The sequence below is a fragment of the Eimeria maxima genome, genomic scaffold (genome assembly GCF_000499605.1).
Source record: "Eimeria maxima Weybridge genomic scaffold, Emw_scaff685, whole genome shotgun sequence".
NCBI classification, from domain to species: Eukaryota; Apicomplexa; class Conoidasida; order Eucoccidiorida; family Eimeriidae; genus Eimeria; species Eimeria maxima.
Window position 1 is genome coordinate 1 of NW_013566689.1, and position 18848 is coordinate 18848.

The window sequence follows — 18848 nt, forward strand, 5'->3', positions numbered from 1 at the left end:
ATATTATATATATATATATATTCTGAACGACTGTGGAAGTCTTTGGTGTTAGAATCTAGGGACAATCTGCCCATGAGTTGTGCAGTAGATAAAGGGATTGGGGATCTTGTCAAAAACCGTATTTTGGATTATCATCCCAATACATGGGCTTGCGCATTTTTGAGAACCCTTGGCGGGTTCATGCAGTGATGGTCGTTGCAGTTAGTTTGTGAAGGTAGAGGCATTTACAGAGGAAAAAGGCTGACTGCTTGGGTGCCGCTGGTCCTTTTGGCTGCCGCTTGCATGTAGTTTTGAACGTAGATACATTTACATGCTTATGCACATGTGCATACATTGAGCATGAACTATCCCAATGCACTAGAAAGGCGCCGTGTGGACAAGTCTCGTGATGAAATAAAGGCGAATGGATGTGAAAACATGTTTTGCTGCTGCCTCTGTGTTGCAAAAGCCAAACATGAACTAACGTTCTTAGGGAAGGTTTCATTCATCAGCACAAAAGAGCAGGCATCTAACCAAACGCCTCCTGAACCTCTTGCCTTGCGCCCGATTTTGGGTTATGTAATAGCACTGCTACTACTGGGCGACAGGGAAAACAGCTACACAGAAAAACCATTCAAGAATTTGTTGCATATGGCATCATACACAGCAGATCGGCACAGTATTTGGCTCAAATTGTCCACACGAAGATATTAACTGTATCTTACACTAAAGCATAATGGCTTGCATCAGTGGATAAAAATATTGATGCAGATATATCCAACACAAGTGTTACATGTATACACTTGCACAGACACAGACAACTTTACAACCATTTAATCCAATGGAGCGCAAACGCGTGACTGCAAATATTTGGATAAACCCAAGTACCCATGCAAACGCAATTCATCGCCGACCCGTTCTAACGCCAAATTGATACTGAGCATGAGCACATGCATAAATATATGCCTGCATATGTGTACGTCCGTACACAAAGAGGATGCATACGGAAATGCTTTTTGTCCACTTGTCAGAGCTGAGCGGTCCGTTTTCCTGGGCACTATTTTTTCATGCTGCGACTCGCCAAGTCGACCCGAGGATTTTTCTTTCTCAGTTCTTCCATATACGCTTCGCACCTTTTAATTTGTTCAGGATCTTCAGCGGCCTCTGGCAGCATCTGCGGGTAAACCATGTGCAACTTCTCCGCCGCATCCTTTGAGAATGGCGTCTTCCCGACGATGTTTCCAGCTGCGAACACACATAAGCATCTAGGCACGCACTAAAACTTCCTACGCAGCATTCACCTACACCAGGTGGAGTGGCTGCCGCTTCCCCAGCAGGTAGTGGTGCCGTGAAGAACTCTGTATGTGCCAAGTTGCCCACAATACACTTTTTGATATGGAGTGCTTCCTGAATGCGCTAAGGGAGCGATGAATGCGCCTATTGATGTTTCTGCACTACATATTGTGCTATTCACCTGGGAAGTACTGACAGCCGACGAGCATGAGGGGCCTCTCGTGCGAGCACGCCTTGCTGCAGACGACGTATGCGCATCCCACTTCAGTGGATTTGTTCCACACAGTAGCAGTGAAGTGGCCTGTCATAAGCCCTTCTGCATGGTCTTCAATGCTGCACTTGGGGCCCAAAATACCGGTGCAAGGATTACCAATCCTCCCGTATCTGAATAGGCAAGAGCAACCCGACAAAGTTCCATGAGCGCTAATGAGGGTGTCTAAGAAACTCACTTCAGGACAGAAACCCGCAATTCACAAGGATTGAATGAAGCACACAACTAATATGATTTAAAATTCATGTACAAAAAATCGTAAGGAAACGAATATCCTGTTTATCCTGCCTGAACTAGAAGAGCCAATTGACGGCACATGCGCCGATACAAGAGCAAATACGAATACGGCCCTTAGTTGCATGCTGACGATTCTTCTATACTCATGCATTTCACCTTCTATACGTAGACATATGGAAGCATGAAACCATTATAAAGCCAGAAGGGTAAGCAACTTCGTGTAGTGCTTAGTGGCATGGCCCCTTCCTGCCTGCGCTCATGTAGGTGCATGCTCCGTTACAGAGGCCATTATATTCATCTGCGTATGGCCTGCCTGCTTGCAAGCATTTTTCACGTATGCAGACGACAAAGGCCTATACCTGTAGCAATGTGCCTCGCTTGCCCAGTCGTTAGGTACATTACGCGGAAATCCCCCGAAAGCGCAACAAGTGTACAGATTCTCTCCTATGGGACCGTTAAATCCCGGCTGAAAGAAACAAAGCATACACAGTTACACGGGTAGTTAGAAATCTTTGTTCCGTACTGGTGACACTAAACTAATGCGATATTCAGGGCCAAGAAGGAACAGCGTATGGCATACACAGCAAGGTTCATTGGTCCTTGCAAGCACCAGTGAACCTTGCTGTGTATGCCATACGTTGTTCCTTCATTCGGCAGTGCCGAATATGGCAGTGCCACTGTTGGCGTTGGTTGGGTATCTGCTGTTGCGGCTACTGCTGCTACTGTATACTGCAGAAACTGGAGTGGCTTTGGCGGCTCTTTACCAGCTGACGATGCCTGCCCGGAGAATGCTCCATTCGGCATTCTTCATATTGGTCCTGTTGCTTGAGATAATGCAGCATGTTGGCGGCGATAAGCGGGTTCCATTTCAGATCTGCTACGGAGTGTTGTCGTCTGATGGAGTTATGACGTTCCAACATAGCTTAATAGGGCAGCGCAAGAACAAACATACAGAGCAAGATAACAATTCCTGTACTGTAACAGTTGCGTAAACAGGATAAAAAAATGTACCGAAATGGATAATGCCAGCCACTAAAGGATACGCATGGCAACAGATCTTAACAAACAGCACATCCCTAAAAGGCGACGAAGATACAGCCAGGCTCAGGGCAACAGTTTTTCATTATAGCATGTATAGCTTTGAATATTTGTTAACAATCCACATGTTTATTCATTCGAATTTGGTGGGCTGTGTACTTCACATATTTTCTTGTAGAACGTGTACCGGTGCTTACTCTTGCGAAATTCATCCATTGTCACTGCAAGACAAAACGCAACAGCAGAAAGAGTTGTCATGCATAAATGTCCAACGGTGTTTATGCGATGGAAACTTTCCCTAGAATCCTAAATTCTTGGACAGTTAGCATGTGAACATCAGAAATATCATTTTCCTCTATATTTGTCTGTGTATCAACAGTATAGTTTTATTTGTGCTAGTCAAGCTTATCACCGCACAGCTGCACCAAAAGACTATCACGAAACACCGTACACCGGTGGGTGGAAGCAGAGCGTGGAGAAAAGAGCTAAGCCATAGACACGAAGGAGAATGTGAAGAACAGTTATGTTTGACAGACAGTGACAAGAACAGGCTGAACAAGTCTACACATTTTTAACCAATGTGGATGTACAACAGCAGGAGAAACGCAGGAGCATAGAAAATGGAGATTCTGAGCCCATACTTCCAATGCTGAGAACAAGATATATCTGAGTTTCAATATATTACACAGCGTTTAACAAACCTGCTAGCCTCACCCCACTGGCTTTAGCCGCAAATCTGTCAGTGTCTGTGTGGTGACATCTATCAATATAAATATACAATGGGTTTGGCAATAAATGTCCTAGCAGAGAAATAGGTGTAGGTGATGGAGCCGCATTTAAAATGAGCGGTATCTACTTCCAGAAATGGGGTAAGGTACCAACAATCACTAACAATCGCGTTTCACATTCTGCACAGGGCATTTGTCATATAAGAGCAGTATAAACATGTTCTCCTTTTGCACACGATATATGAATGAACGGAGCAACTACAGGGATGTTCATCATCGTTATAAAAACCTGCTTCTTACGTTTTTCAATTCTGTTGACGACCCGGTTTTCAAGACTTCCTGTACAGGAATTATCAAATGTCTTGTATAGGCGATATTGATACCCAATTCCAAATTGTCCCATCACCCCTTCCTTGGTGTAAGCCCGGCCAGTGAAGCCCGTATCGAACACGATGCAGGCTTCGTTACTCTCTGGCTTTTTCACTGCCACAGACGCAGACAAACAAGATATGGGAGCTCATTCAAGTGGCCTTAATTGGCAGCATAGTCCCACAAAGGTGAACAGAGGGGGAGCACACCTGCCCAAAGAGTACACGAATAAAAACTCCACAAAATGCAGCCCGAGCAAGTTCTTGGTTGCTTACATTGCAGCGGACTGAGCCTCTGTAGCTGTTAAAACTGCGCGTTGCTGCTATTCACCCATTATCACTCTTTTTTGTCCTCTCAACCCATTATATGGACGGTCTCTTTATGTGTGTATGAGTGTGTGTGACTCGTGAGCTACCCATGTGCCTTTTCCCCTGTTTCTATGTTTGTCACACTATGCCTTCACCCGTGCTCCCGCCCCCTCTATTGGTGCATTTGTCACTGCTTTTGTCTATTGGTATCCAAAGGCCTTACCAATTTTGGCACTTTTCGTCATTAGTCTACCGAGTTCTTCCATGGCGTCTGGTGGCAGACCTTTTATTGGGCGTTCTAGTGAAGTTAAGAACTGTAGTCCATCTACACGTTACAGCATTAGCAAACAAATGACAACGGCGAAAACTATACCAGAGGCAATGCTAATGGAAACAGATCTTGCAATGTACGTGGGGCAGCATAAATCAGTTGTGCAGTTCGAAGAGTTTCCCCCTTTTCCTCTCCTGCGCAGGTGACTTAAAGTTCTTTGTCCAGTCATTGAAGCCATTGAAAGACTCTGGACTCGAGGTTTGTCGATCAGCAATTCGCTTACCTTTACACCCAGTAGACGAAATGCAAGTTTCCCTTTCTGCAGTCGTCATGCACTTATTGTTAAGCATAGCTCTCGTTAAACGCATGCGGCCGCCGTGGCCGCAAGTCGTCGAGCATGGGCTCCATTTCGTTGTCATTGTATGACAGCCTGTACACGTACACGAAGCGAGGCATGAGCAGACTCCAGTTTGATGGGACATAAGGGGGCCAGCCCTTACACTTTCTGAAATATGTAGCCGACGCATTGCCACACCGCGAATACCATACGTTCCCGTGTATAAGGAGAGAGGAAACTCAAAGCAGCGTGCACTAAAGGAATACGGTGTTAGAGAGAACAGAGAAGTGTAAATCAAATCCAGCTAGACACAACAGGCGTGGCAGAATATTCATACGGTAGGCAATCAAAGGAAAAAAACGTGAAAAACATCGACGGGGGCATACGAAACCACACCAGCCTCCCAACACAACAAGGATCTTCCTTCAGAAGATCTAGGTCATGGAGCAGAGAAGACACCTGGCAGAGCAGACACCTGGCGTTTCTCGAACTGACGTGACGGCGGTATTTGTGGTTTGTAGGGTATTGTCTCACCAAACTGCGGATTGTCGTTAACAGCACTTTGCAACTCGATGTTGTCTGTGGGAAAATACTTTGTTTCTGTCGAATATCTTTGTGCAACGTCTTTTATAATACGCATCGCTCGCTCCATGTGTTCCTTCGTGATGGTAGGGTCGATAGTGGGATTGGCCGCAGCCTTCTTCTCTGCAGACAATAAAATGCACGGCTGACAAGAATAAGGTTTGTACTAGAGGAGCAGCTGCGGCCATCACAATGTGACAGAAAAGGCTATTCAGCACCAAAAGAGAACAGTCAATGAGAAACCGAAACCAACAGATAGGATGCCACAAATATAGAGCGAAACGCATCCTCCTCACTCGAGACGAACCAAACACAAGCAGCACTCATTAAGCGGGGTACACAGCTCGTTATACGGCCACTGACGATGAAATGATGCAACAAAAACACAAAAAGATCGAAAACAATTGCAAGACGCTTTGAGCCAAGGAAAACCCAATACAGCAGAAATACAACATGATATTTTTGCTGCGATTGAGACTCGTTCAGGGAACATATACAATAAATTCAGTATGTTCGCGCAAGGATTAAACATCGATGCAAAACAAAGCACTGCTAGAAAATAGAAAAGGGTGAGCAAAAGGAGCTGCTTCTGGCAATAGCACAAGGGCAGACGAGGGGAAGTGAAGTCGAACTAAACGCCAGCCCTCATTGCCTTCTTCATCAATGCTCTCTTGTATTCAAACGAGCACCCTGATTCCTTTGCTATGTAGACACGCTTCAATGTATTTGTTTGGATAAAGTGCATGCTGACTGCATTCTGCTTTTGATCTACTCATCCTTTTTGTCTTACCTTCTTCGGAGATAAAATCGCTCGAAATGAACTCGGGCAAAGGCGCTTGTGTGAATTGGTTGTTTCCTACAGGCCAATAAAACAAAACGACGACAGCAAACGGTTCTTGTTGACTGGTAAAAAGCGAATAATACAGTAAGGGGCAGGGAACGTCAAGGGAAAAGAGCAATACATCTGGTTACAGCAAGACTGTACAATGGACAAAGGTGGAGATGCCAACAAGCATCATATTCATCCGGTGTGGAGCTAGTTTTCACATTAAAATAATCACACGAATGAGCTCGCTCCACTTGGATAACGAATAGCCTTAGCACCTCATTACTCTAAAAGGGCAGGAAAACAAGTATATACCAGAGATTTGGGCGTAAAATTCCATCCAACCCCGCTTTCGTCACAATGGGAAGTACCCTCTACTATGAATTTAGATTAAATCTGCCGTTGGTTTTGTCTGTTCATAGTGTATCTGTACATATAAGGCTAACTAAACGGCGCCAATACATAGACTTCTAGGGCTCTTTCAACGTCTTACTTCTGGCCTCCTCATCAACTTCAGCAAACATTTGGTCCGCCAGTTTTTTGAGTTCTTCTACGGATTTCCCCTCGCCAAAAGGTTGTCTAGAAACCGGCAGCGTCGCCCTCTGTTGCAGTTTGGATGTAAGAGTTTCTTTTGCTTTCGTTTTGTCTGCTTCTTCTTTTCTCTTGGTTTCTTCCTCCTTTTTCTGGCGCTCTGCTTCAGGTTTTCGTCGCTGTTCCTCTTCGTTCTTCTTTCGCCTCTCTTCTTCTTTCTTTTTCCTCTCATCTGCTTCCTTTTGTTTGCGTTCCGCTTCTCTCTTCTCTCTTTCTTCTGTTTCTTTCTTTTTGCGGGCCTCTTCCTCTTCCCTTTTTCTCTGTCTTTCCGCTTCCTCTTTTCGTTTCTTTTCTTGTTCCTGTCGTTGTCTTTCTTCGGCTTCCTTCTTTCGCTCTGCCTCCCGTCTTTCTGCCTCTTCTCGTGCTTTTCGTTCCCGTTCTTCCTCCTCTCGCCTTTGACGTTCCTTCTCCCTTTCGCTCTCTTTGCGCATTTCTTCTTCTCTACGTTTATGTTCCTCTTCCTTCTGTCTCTTCGCTTCTTCTTCCTTTCGTTTGACCGCTTCCGTCTCAGCCTTCTTGAGCCTGGGCCCCATATCCTTAAGTTTAAAGTCGTCAGCTGTAAATCCTTGCCGCGGAACTCCAGAGGCGTTTACTCCGAATTCTCGCGCTCCAGCTAGCGCCCCTTTGCCTTCTGCCGCAGCGGCAGGAGGCTGGTGAGCAGCTCTAGGAGCAGCAGCCGCCCGAGCTCTCGACGCTGCCGCTATTGCTGCTGCGGTCTCGTCGGATGGTTTGTAACGCTGAGCTATTTCACTCAACTTGCCCTTAGTGGACGGTGTTAAACCCGGTTGCAGCCCTTGTGCCAGGAGTCTGCCGAACTGCGGTCCCACGCGAGGCGATGGAGGGGTGCCTGAATGATACAAGCATCATAAGATCATGGTACACAACTGTGTCCCCATTTAGCGGGCATAAAATACCCATAATAGGATGAATGCCTAATATTGTAGGGCGCACTTACCTAGACGCATGGAGGCCCGCAGTGGTTGAGGTTGCCTCTGCTGCTGCTGCTGCTGCTGCTGCTGCTGCTGAGGCATTTGCCTTTCGCCTGTCAGCAGATACCTCCCCACCCGCCTCGCCGAATTTGCTACATGTCTTGCGGGTGCAAGAAGTTTGCTCGCGAGACTGTAAAAACTTGGGGCCGGCGGGCTTAACAGATCCGCTGAGGCCTCTTCAGCACTTGATGGCAGGAAGGGATCCTGAGTTTTTTCTTCTCCCTGAAGCGAAAATGTTGCAAACAGGCAAGCAGATATACATTGACAATAGAAGAATCTTCGCTTTCCATGCGGCCGCAGATGAAGAACACGCGATGGTTGGCAGCAAAGCCATTTTGTTAGCTACTACTTGGTTTCCTTGCAGCTCAAATGGAGAGAAAAGGCATGCCTTGCATATTGAAAATACTATCAAATGTGATTTAGAAGAGGTTGTGTGGGCGACTTGCAGGCCGCACGTGCGACCCCGCAGGCCAATAACTCCATTTTGTCACCTCGAGAATGAGCGATGGTGTGTCCAGCTTGTTTGCTACTCTGAGAGGTGGCAGAAGAAGTAGCCTACAAGTACAAGAGCGTAAAGCTTTAAGGTATTTTGGCGCTTACCTCAAAATGAATATTTCTGTGGAAGGCCTGCTTGGGCGTAGTTGGGGCGAGCTGAGCGCTGAGGATGGCCGCGCGAGATCTGTTTAGCGACGTTGTCTCGGCAAAGGGAAGCAACACCAGAGAAAGAAAGACAGTGAAACCTAACTGAGACATTTTAAAGGAAAGCTTGTGCTGCTGCGTGCCCGACCGTCGTAGTTTCTCGTGCCCGCCGTCGCAACCGGCGCTGCACTTGCGCTGTCTGTGAAGCATCGTTTGGGATAAACTCCACACCATTCATGGACTTATTTTCATTCAAAAAGTTGAAATTGAGGAGAAGGTGTTCTTGGCAGTGACGATGGGGTAAAGAGGGAGGGCGGAGCGAGCTCGATGGAAGGACGAAGCTCCGCTAGACACCAGAAGGCTTGCAGGGCACGATGACTCTGGAGAAATGAGGGGAAAAGCCATTAAAATGTCAAAGAACAACCAACAAAATTACTTAAAAGTTCAATTCCTCTCATTTGATCGTGAATCTTAAACTGGTGGTGCCTGCAAATAGTGTTGTGGTTCGCCCGCCACCGCAGCCGACGGACGGTGCCTCTGCAACGGTGGGTGACCGTGATCTTTAAGTTCTTTTAGAGTTAAACAATAACTGTAGGAAAACGCAAGTACATTTTTAAAAACTTATTTTTTTTGTTTAGTCCTATCAAATATTTCTTCGTACTTCTTAATGAAATCCGTCAAGTTGCAGCATATAAGTGGTGAGGACTTGCCGCCGAGCACCAACAACCAGAGTAAGATTTCGTAGTTATCCCCAGAGAAAAGCCCCCATTTGAAGGCTTCAAAAAAACACCATGAAACATTAAATAAATTGTGTGGTAGTATTTTTCCTTTAGCGGTAGAAGGTAGGTTCTTTGCGCCCAGTGTCTCTATCTTTCAGACCTCTGCCGTCTCGGTGCAGCTACATGGAGAGCGCATATCGTTGCTCGATTCGCTGCATCTCCTCTCAGTTTATACAATAATTTAAGTATATTTTTTTAATTTTTTGATTAAAAGGATGAACGAAGACTGACGCTCTAGGCAATATGAGAAACAATCGAATGTAGTAACGGGTGGCATTGCTGCCTGTTGTGATCAGGAAGCCATAGTCATTGAATGCAGACTTCCTCAGTCGCTAGAGGTCTTCCTTCATAACAGCGAATAAGAAAAAAAAAGGCATATTTAATGTTGTCTAAAGGAAGAAAGAAAGACAGGAACTTTACCTGCAAATAATCTTGTGATGCTCATGGCCATTCTTGGTAAACAATGAGACACACCAGCGCAACAACGGCATGCAGTATTCACAGACACCAAGACAGATAAAAGGAAAATAAATTGGGATGTACATAGACAAAACGCAGGCGACAAAATAGAATAAAGAAAGAAAAAAAAGAAAAGCGGGAAAATAACCAATATTTCTACCACATTCTCCTCCTTTATCCATCAAACAAACAAGGGCGCATGCACTGCACACAATTTATACATAACCTTTCCCCCCTAGTTACATTATTATTAGGTTGTATGCATGCAGGAAGCGACGGGAGAATCGTATATTTATTATTTTTTATTTAATGTAAATAGTAATTTAATATTTTAATTACCTAATTACCTTGAATTGCATGCAAGACAAGCGACCCTCCCCAACCTTCTAAATGGACAACTAGCTAGCCATGGGGATTAGAGGCTATCTGCAGCTAGCTGTACACACCTACAGCTAGCTGTACGCAGCTGTAGCTAACATCAGGGTTATGTGCAACTACTGCTGCCTCTGTGACTGTCACTGTGCCGCACCCCTGTATGACGTGCATAGATAGATGCATACCCTCCCCTATAAACAAACGACCTTCTGCATGCATGCATGCATGCATGCGTGCAGAAGACCATTAGTGACGAGTATTAGCCGTCAGCCTTATCTATATTTTTCTGCATAAGTCGCTAAGACTAAGCCAATAGAAGAAATGGCATATGCTGTGTTAATCAAGGAATTGCATGGAGACAGTAGCAGTAGTCTGTTTAAGGAAAAGGAAGAAGAGTAATAGACGGGGGGCGGGTCCCCGCACTCTTACCCCTGCCCCCCCCCTCTCTCTCTCTCTCTAGGCGGAGACAGGAAGGGGGCGGGGGAGAAGGGGCAAATAGAAGCCCCACACGGCCCCACATTAGCATGCAACAACAGCAGCCGTAGAGGTGGAGCAAACAGCTACAGCAGAGGAGTCAATATACACCCCGATAAGAGAGCCAATAATAATATATAAGAAAAATCCACCTAAATCTAAACATTTATCTACCGTTGCTGCGGCTGCGTCCTCCTCGTCTCTCGCTGCTGCACCTATCTGCTGCAGCAGCACCATACTTGGGATCTTCTCGGGGGTCATCTTTAGGATCTCGTCTGGGGTCGTCTCTGGGATCGTCTCTATACTCGTCCTTTGGATCCCTTCTGGGATCGTCTCTGGGATCGTCTCTATAATCACCTCTTGGATCCCGTCTGGGATCGTCTCTGGGATCGTCTCTGGAATCGCGTCCGTTGTCCTCTTTGGGATCGTCTCTGGGATCGTCTCTATAATCTCCTCTTGGATCCCGTCTGGGATCGTCTCTGGGATCGTCTCTGGAATCGCGTCTGGGGTCGTCTCTGGGATCATCTCTGGAATCGCGTCTGAGATCGTCTCTGGGATCGCGTCTGGGATCGTCTCTGGGATCGTCCCTGGGAACGCGTCTGGGATCGTCTCTGGGATCGCGTCTGTAGTCCTCTCTGTAGTCTCGTCTGGGATCGTATCTGCGGTCATCTCTGGGATCGCATCTGGGGTCGTGTGGGGGATCGTATCCAGGAGAACCCCCCATACGCGGCCCCCTACTATTGCTACGTCTCCATCCCCTTGTGTCCCTGTATCGACCACCACCTCCCCTCCACCGGTAATTGTCTCCTCCTGGTCCCCTATTAGGGGGGCCCCTCCAGGGCCCCTCTGTGTCTCTTCTATCCTCAGGATACCACCTCCTTGACCCCCCATAATAATCCATCCCTCCTCCTCGTCCTCCTCCTCCTCCTCCTCTGTCTCTACCATCTTCTCTGTCTCTACCATACTGACGGGGTCTCCATTCTCTGTCTCTTTCCCTATAATTGTCTCTATAATTATTATCTCTATCTCTGCTGCGGTCCCTTCCTCCATACATATCTCTGTCTCCTCCTCTGTCTCCTCTATACCAATAAGGATCCCTATCTCTGTCTCCATCTCTATAATCATCACGATCCCTCTCTCCTCTGTCTCCTCTGTATATGCTGTGTCCCCTTCTCCTGTCTCCCTCTCTGTCTCTTTCTCTATCACGCCCTCTGTACGGGCTGTGTCCCCTTGAGTCCCTTATAGAAGGAGACAGGGAGCGACTCGCTCCCCCTCGCCTCCGTTTATAGTCTTCTCTGCTGCTGCGGCGGCTGCTGTTGCTGCTGCGGCTGCCTCTTCTTCTAGCCTCCCTATGTCTGCTGCAGCTCCTGCTGCTGCTGTGCGACCGCGGGCGCCGCTGCTGCTGCCCAGCAACTGTCTCCTCGTCCCCGTTCGTCCGTTGCTGTCCCTTCCCTGTCTCCTTTCCTAACCGTCTCCTTCGGAACATGTTGCTGCCGCCGTCCCCACCGCCGCTGCACTGGGAGCCTTCCTCTCCACCGTCTGCTGCAGCAACAGCAGCAGCTGCTGCTGTTCCTTGAACTCCCCTCTCTCTATGGCCAGCAAGTGGGGGGCCCAGCGGCTCAGGTGACGCCGAAGGGCTCTCCGAGCTTCTTGGGGCCCTGTTTGCAGGAGACCTCTCGCATGCAGCAGCAGCAGCAGCAAGAGCAGCAGCAGCACCAGGCTGTGGGCTGCGCAAGACAGGGTCTGAGGAGCCCTCTTCGTTTGCTGCTGCGTCGTCCTCGCATCCTTCAGCAGCAAGTGTAGCACCCGTGCCCTCTGCTGCTTCTGCTGCTGTTGCTGCAGCTGTTGCTGTTTGATCGCCAGGTGTCTCCTGTGCTGCTGGCGTCCTCATTGCCTTAGGTATACCCAGGCGTCTCTCGTGTCTCTCTTTTGCTGCTGCCTCTGCTGTCTCGTCAATATCCATCGTCTCCGAAGCAGCAGCAGCAGCGGCTGGAGACTCTAAAGCTTGCTCACGGGCCCCCTCAGGGAGCTGTGTGTCTCCTTGCTGCTGTTCCTCCTCCTCTTGCTGGGGGAGCTGCTCATTGTCGTCATTAGCTGCGGCGGCTGCAGCAGCAGCTGCTGCTGCACCTGGCGTCTCTCCAGCTGCCAGAAGATAGGCCTCTGCTAGCGCAGCAGCAGAAGATGTGTCTGCTGATCCAGCAGCAGACCGCTGCAGCTGCCGCTGCTGCAGCAGCTGCTGCTGCGCACTCTTAGACAGCACAATCTTAATCTTAGGCTTTGCCTCAAGAGACCCTAAATATTTTTCTGCTGCTCTCCCGCTGTCTCCTGTGCCCCCTTGGATGTCCTGGGGGGCCCCCTTGGGGGCCCCCCCACTCTCTACAGAGGCCCTCAAGAAAGGAAATGAAGGGTCAGCAACAGAATCGGCCTTCATGCCAGGCTGCGGCATTACTGCTGCTGCAGCCGGTGGTGGATCAGCAGCAGCAGCACCTTCTGTTGCTGCTGCTGCTGGTTTGGCTCCGCCTGGCGCAGCTGCGCCACCTGGTGCAGCAACGCCCCAGCGACTCTTCCACTTAGATACGCGTCCCTCTGGCCTAGGAGCAGCAGCAGCAGCACTGCTGCTGCTGGCACTGGTATCAGCAGCAGCAGCAGCAGCAGCAGCAGCGGGTTCACCTACTGAATGACCTCCACCGGAGGCTGCTGCTTCTTCTGCTGCTGCTGCCTTGACAGAATCCTTAGAGGGCCCATCTTGGGCCATTCCCGCGTTGCTGCTGCGGCGGCTACGTGTTGGCCATTCACCAGCAGCATCAGCAGCAGCAGCAGCAGCATTCGTTGATGCAGCTGCGTTGCTGCAGCTGCGACGCTTCCTGCTGGGGCTCTTGCTGTCTCCGCAGCTGCCTCGTCTCTTCCTGTCTCTTATGCTGCTGTTGCTTCTGCCTCTGCTACTGCTGGTGCTGCGCCTTCGTGCTGCAGCGTCCGCTGTTGCGCGGGTTTGCTGCCCTCGGCGGTCTGCTGGGGGCGTAGGCATCCTGTGTCCTGGTGCAGCAGCAGCAGCAGCAGCACCATCCCGATCTCCTGGGCGCTGCCCTCTACCCCTCATGCTGCTTGCGCTGCTACGACGACTTCCGCGGGAAGGGCTGCGGCGGGGCGGCCTCTCCGGGGATCGGACACCCCGGTCCCGGGATCCGATCCCTCGATCTCTCGATCCGCCCACACGATCCCGGGATACACGATCCCGGGATCCGATCCCACGCTCCCGGGATCCGATTCCACGATCTCTCGATCCGCCCACACGATCCCGGGATCCGATCCCACGCTCCCGGGATCCGATCCCACGATCTCTCGATCCACCCGCACGATCCCGGGATCCGATCCCACGCTCCCGGGATCCGATCCCACGATCCCGATCCCTGGATCCTCCCATCTCCCGATCCCGCGACCCCATGCCACGATCTCGTGATCGGATATCACGATCCCGGGATCGGATCCCGTGGTCCTCGGATCCGATCCCCGGCCGTCTTGCTGCTGGGGGGCTTGTTGTGGGGCGGCGGTGTGGGGAGCTTGTACTACGTCTCTTAATAACCTCTTGGCTGCTGCGCCTTGCATGCGGCTGCTGCCTTCTGCTGCTGCTTCTGCTGCTGCGCATACCTCTGCCCCTGCTTCTGCTCCTGCCTCTGCTGCTCCTGCTGCTGCTGCGCCTCCCGCGTCTGCTGGGCATCCCTGGGCTGCAGCTAGGCCTTCTTGGGCTCTTGAGGGGCCTCCTCCCCTCCCTAACACCATCATCACTTGGACTGCGGGGGCCCCTTAGGGGGCCCCTCTGAGGGTCCTTATAGGAGCCACTGGGGCCCTGCTGGGGGGGCCCCCCCTCATCTACACTCATGCTCCTCCTACCACCACCTCTTTCTCTCCTGCTGGTGCTGCTGTGCCCTTTCTGAGGGCTTACGCTGCGGCTGTAGGGCCCTCTAGAGGGCCCCCTATAGGGGCCCCTGGAAGCCCCCCTAGAGGGACTCCTGGAGGCCCTGGACTTGGGGGGGGCCCGTCGTGTTGTGCTAACCGATGGAGGCCTCTCTCCTCCTCTCTGAATGCTCATAGTTTGCCTTTTGCATCCGCTATTGGGGGCCCCCCTGTCATCGGGGCTGGCAGTCCTGCTAGTAGACCGCCTCCTGATAGGGGGCCCCCTGGGGGGCCCCTCTCTACTGAAGCTCCTCCTACCAGGACTCCTGCTAGGGGGATTGATGCTGCTGCTACGTCTGCGGGAGTTGGGGGCCCTAGGGGAGTCCCCTAGTTGCCTACCCCTATTATTCTTCCTGCTGCTAGTGCTGCGGCTGCTGCGGTGGCTGCGGCTACCCCTGCTGCTGCGGCTGGTGCTGCGGCGACGGGGCGCTCGTCTAGGGCTCGGGCTACGGGGCCCTTCACGGTTCCATCTGCGGTCTCTGCTACCCACAGGGCTGCATGCATCTCTATAGGGGCCCCCACGGGGGCCCCTGGGGCCTCCTACCCTTCTACCTCCCCGCATGCACTCACTGGGGCTCCTGCTGTTGCCATAGGGGCCGCCTCTTCCCCAGTCGTCTCTGTAAGAGTCGGGGCCCCTCCTTGATGGGAAGGGAGGCCTCCTTGGGGCCCCCCGAGGGGGCCCCCCCAAGACCAAGCGGATGCGGCGGCCGCAATAGAGGGTACCGTCAAGACACTTGACTGCTGCCTTCGCATCCCTAAATAAATAAAAAAAAAAGAAAAAAAAAAGAAAAAAAAGAAAAAAAATAAATAAAAGAGGATACAGATAATGTATATATACTTGGTGTGCATGCAGGCACATTATACATGCATGTATATGCATAATATGTATATTAATATATATGCATGCATGCATACATATTACAAGTACATTTATTTATTTATTTTATTTATTTATTTATTTTATTTATTTATATTTATTTATATTTATTTATTTATTTATTTATTTATTTTCTTCCCCTACCTCCAATCACAGAACTCAGCGGTTGCTTCGGTCGAACTACGAAGACGATCTAAACTTGGCAACGCCGCCAGACGTCCAAACTGCAGCAGCAGCAGCAGCAGCAGCAACAGCAGCAGCAGCAATATTATAAGCAGCAGCAGGAGGGCATATATATGCCTTTATGTACTATTGTATACATACGCTACCCTCAATTATACACACACAACACCACCATTAACTGCATGCATGCAAATAATGTATGCATCTGCATGCATGCAACTGTATGCATGCAACTGTATGCATGCAACTATATGCATGCAACTGCATGCATGCATCTGCATGCAACTGGATGCATGCATCTGCATGCAACTGGATGCATGCATCTGCATGCATCTGCATGCATTTATTGATTTACCTCATCAAGAAGATCTTCTGTTTCCCTGAAGGAAATATCCTTAGGTAAATTAGCAATAAAAATAATATTATTTATTTTTTCTTCTTTTTTTTGTTCTTTTTCTTTATTATAATTATAATTATTATTATAATTATTATTATTATTATAATTATTATTATTATTATAATTATCTATATATCTATCTCCTCTTATTATTCTTCCTCCTCCTCTTCCTCCTCCTCCTCCTCCTCCTCCTCTTCCTCTTTCTCCATCATAATAATAATCTTTTTCTTCTCCTCTTCCTCTTTCTTCTCTTCTTTCTTCTTCTTCTTCTCCTTCTTCTTCTTCTCCTCCTCTTCTTCCTCCTCTTCCTCTTATTCCTCTTCTTCTTTCTTCTTCTTCTTCTTCTCCTCCTCCTCCTCTTCCTCTTTCTTCTCTTCTCCCTCTTTCTTCTTCTTCTTCTCCTCTTCCTCCTCCTCTTCCTCCTCCTCCTCTTTCTTCTTCTCCTCTTTCTTCCTTATATCTGCTGCTATTTATTGGTGATGGGCTCCGCCCGCGTCGTGGGGGCGAAGCCCGTGGAGAGGGGGAGGGGGAAGCCATGGGACCCTCCTCTAGCTCCTGCTGCTGCTGTTGCTGCTGCTGCAGTTGCTGCTGCTGCTGCTGCTGTTGTTGATTATGGTTATAATGACGGTAAGGAAAAATAAAAAGTTTGCGGTTGCTAACGGTGGATGTCGGTTGTTCTTCTAGTGCTGCTGCTGCTGCTGCTGCTGCTATTGCTGCTGCTGCTGCTGCTGCTGCCTGTGTTGTTGTTGCTGCTCTTGTTGCTGCTGTTGCTGCCGGGTGACGACGACCCTCTGTACGTACCTAGGGGTATTGAGCAAGGGAGTTTTTGCTGCTGCTGTCTTATAAGGATACTAATTGCTACCTATATAATTAGAGGCAATAAAGGCCAAAAGAAAAAGAAGAGAAAAGTAATTAAGCAATAGGGGAAGCAGCAGGAGGAGGAGCAGCAGCAGCGGTAGCAGCAGCAGCTAAAGGCCGCTGCTGCATGTGGGGCGTCTGTGTCTATCCTGCAGGCAATTAAGGGTATTATTATGCGCCCCTTATAAATATAAATATAATTAAAAAGATAAAAAACACCTAAAGGTTTAAATCTACAAGAAAAACAACAAATACAAACAACAGCAGCGACGCATACAGCCCCAAGCTACTGCTGCAGAGCCCCTGTGTCGCTAGGGGGCTGCTGCTGCTGTTGCAGCTGCTGCTGCAACAGCAGCAATTCATGTGTATGGACACCATAATTATTATTTATTTATGTTTTTATTTAATGAATAAATAGGCAGATTGAGTGTATATACATGCACCTTTAATGCAGCACACCGACGTTCTTCTGCTGCTACAGTGTGCAGCAGCAGCAGCAGCAGCAGCAGCAGCAATAGGTGCATGCACCCATGTTTTGCTGCTGCTGCTGTATAAAGACAAGATTTTAGTAATTGTTTGTTACTGCATGCATAATTAATTAAGTATTTATGCAGGTGCTTGCTAGTGGGGCTGCTGCTTCCTTAATAGCAATAATAATAATACTAATAGTAGTAAGAGTAATAATAAATAAATAAATAAATAGGTAGATAAATAGATAAATAAATAAATAAATAAAAAGAATATATTATTGCTAAATATAATTAAATTTGCTAACAATAACTCAATTTAATTCCCCCCTCTCCTCAGCAGCAGCAGCAGCAACAGCAGCAGGAGTAGCAGCAGCTCAGTGTAGACAATGTTAACTGTGTGTGGGGTTGAGGATGCTGCCTAAGAAGGTGACCCCTGATGTAACTCGCTGCTGCAGCAGCAGCAACAGCAGCAGCAGCAGCAACAGCAGCAGCAGCTGTGCTGCTGCTCCTGCTGCTGCTGCTGCTGCTGCACACCAGTAACACATGTAATCCAAGGTTAGCTAACAATAAAGAAATATTCTTCCCTTTAATGGGAGGAAGGCTGCTGCCTCCTTATAAGTACAGCTGCTGCTGTTGCTGCTGCTGCAGCAGCAGCAGCAGCAGCAAGAGGCCATTGTTAAGCTAATAGAAGGAGTCGCATATGGGCTGCAGCACAGAAGGGTTCTGCTGTTCTCCTCTGCAGCAGCAGCAGCAGCAGCAACATCTATGGATCTCTGTGTGCATGCAAGAGGACAGCAGCAGACACGTAGCAACTAATCAATCTCTTGTATAGAGACAACATAAACCCTAAACCCTAAACCCTAAATTAGGGTTTAAGGAGGAACGGTTTAGGTAAGGAGACAGAAAAGGAAGAAAAAAAGAAGGAAGGAAGGAAGGAGACATAAAAGGAATAAATATAAAATAAAGCTGCATGCAACACCAAGTTGCAGCAGCAGCAGCAGCTGCTGCTGCAGTTGCTGCTGCAGCTGCAGCAGCAGCTGCTGCAGTCTTTCTTGTTATGTAGCAGTGTGGGTCCCCCCCTGTGCATAACATGCAACCACCGCCTAGGGTTTAGGGTTTAGGGTTTAGGTAAGAATACTCACAGCTAGCCATTTAGCTAGCTAACTAGCTAGCTAGCTAGTTAGCGAGCTAGCTAGTTAGCTAGCTAGCTAGCTAGTTAGCTAGCTAGTTAGCTAGCTAGCTAGCAGGTACGTGTGTCTGTGTATTATTGGCAGCAACCATTTGGAGGGCCCCCTAGAGGCCCCCTTCGAAGGGGGCCCCTAGGGGCCTTTGAGTACCCACAGGGGCCAAGGTACCCTATACCTGTACCAGGTACAGGTACCAAGGGCCCCCGCAAGAAGGTACCCAGGGGCCCCCTATTAAAGCCTGGGGTCCAAGGGATTAATAGGGTTTTCTTATATAACTCAAGGGGCCCTAGGGCCTCAGGGGCCCCCCTAGGGCCTCAGGGGCCCCTCAGCGAAGTGTTGGTCTTAGGGGATTAAATACCTCTCTTATAATATATATATAT

The 18848-nt window shown here is 48.8% G+C and overlaps 3 protein-coding genes across 3 annotated transcripts; all 3 read right to left on the reverse strand.

The window, feature by feature from the left end:
* Positions 1 to 812: 812 nt before the first annotated feature.
* Positions 813 to 8572, reverse strand: EMWEY_00040890 (Allergen V5/Tpx-1-related family protein, related; the record flags this gene model as incomplete). The annotated part of the gene is made up of 14 exons (XM_013482607.1): positions 813 to 915; positions 1113 to 1224; positions 1454 to 1656; positions 2140 to 2246; positions 2545 to 2702; positions 3016 to 3039; positions 3847 to 4029; positions 4447 to 4548; positions 4778 to 4924; positions 5366 to 5536; positions 6204 to 6269; positions 6733 to 7677; positions 7786 to 8041; positions 8420 to 8572. The coding sequence occupies 14 exons, from the start codon at positions 8570 to 8572 to the stop codon at positions 813 to 815; spliced, it is 2730 nt and encodes a 909-aa protein (XP_013338061.1).
* A 2018-nt stretch (positions 8573 to 10590) lies between these two features.
* On the reverse strand, positions 10591 to 13570 carry EMWEY_00040900 (hypothetical protein, conserved; the record flags this gene model as incomplete). The annotated part of the gene is made up of 2 exons (XM_013482608.1): positions 10591 to 11783; positions 12052 to 13570. The coding sequence occupies 2 exons, from the start codon at positions 13568 to 13570 to the stop codon at positions 10591 to 10593; spliced, it is 2712 nt and encodes a 903-aa protein (XP_013338062.1).
* Positions 13571 to 13638: 68 nt separating this feature from the next.
* Positions 13639 to 14322, reverse strand: EMWEY_00040910 (hypothetical protein; the record flags this gene model as incomplete). Its single annotated transcript, XM_013482609.1, has 1 exon — positions 13639 to 14322. The coding sequence occupies one exon, from the start codon at positions 14320 to 14322 to the stop codon at positions 13639 to 13641; it is 684 nt and encodes a 227-aa protein (XP_013338063.1).
* Between the last annotated feature and the right edge of the window lie 4526 nt (positions 14323 to 18848).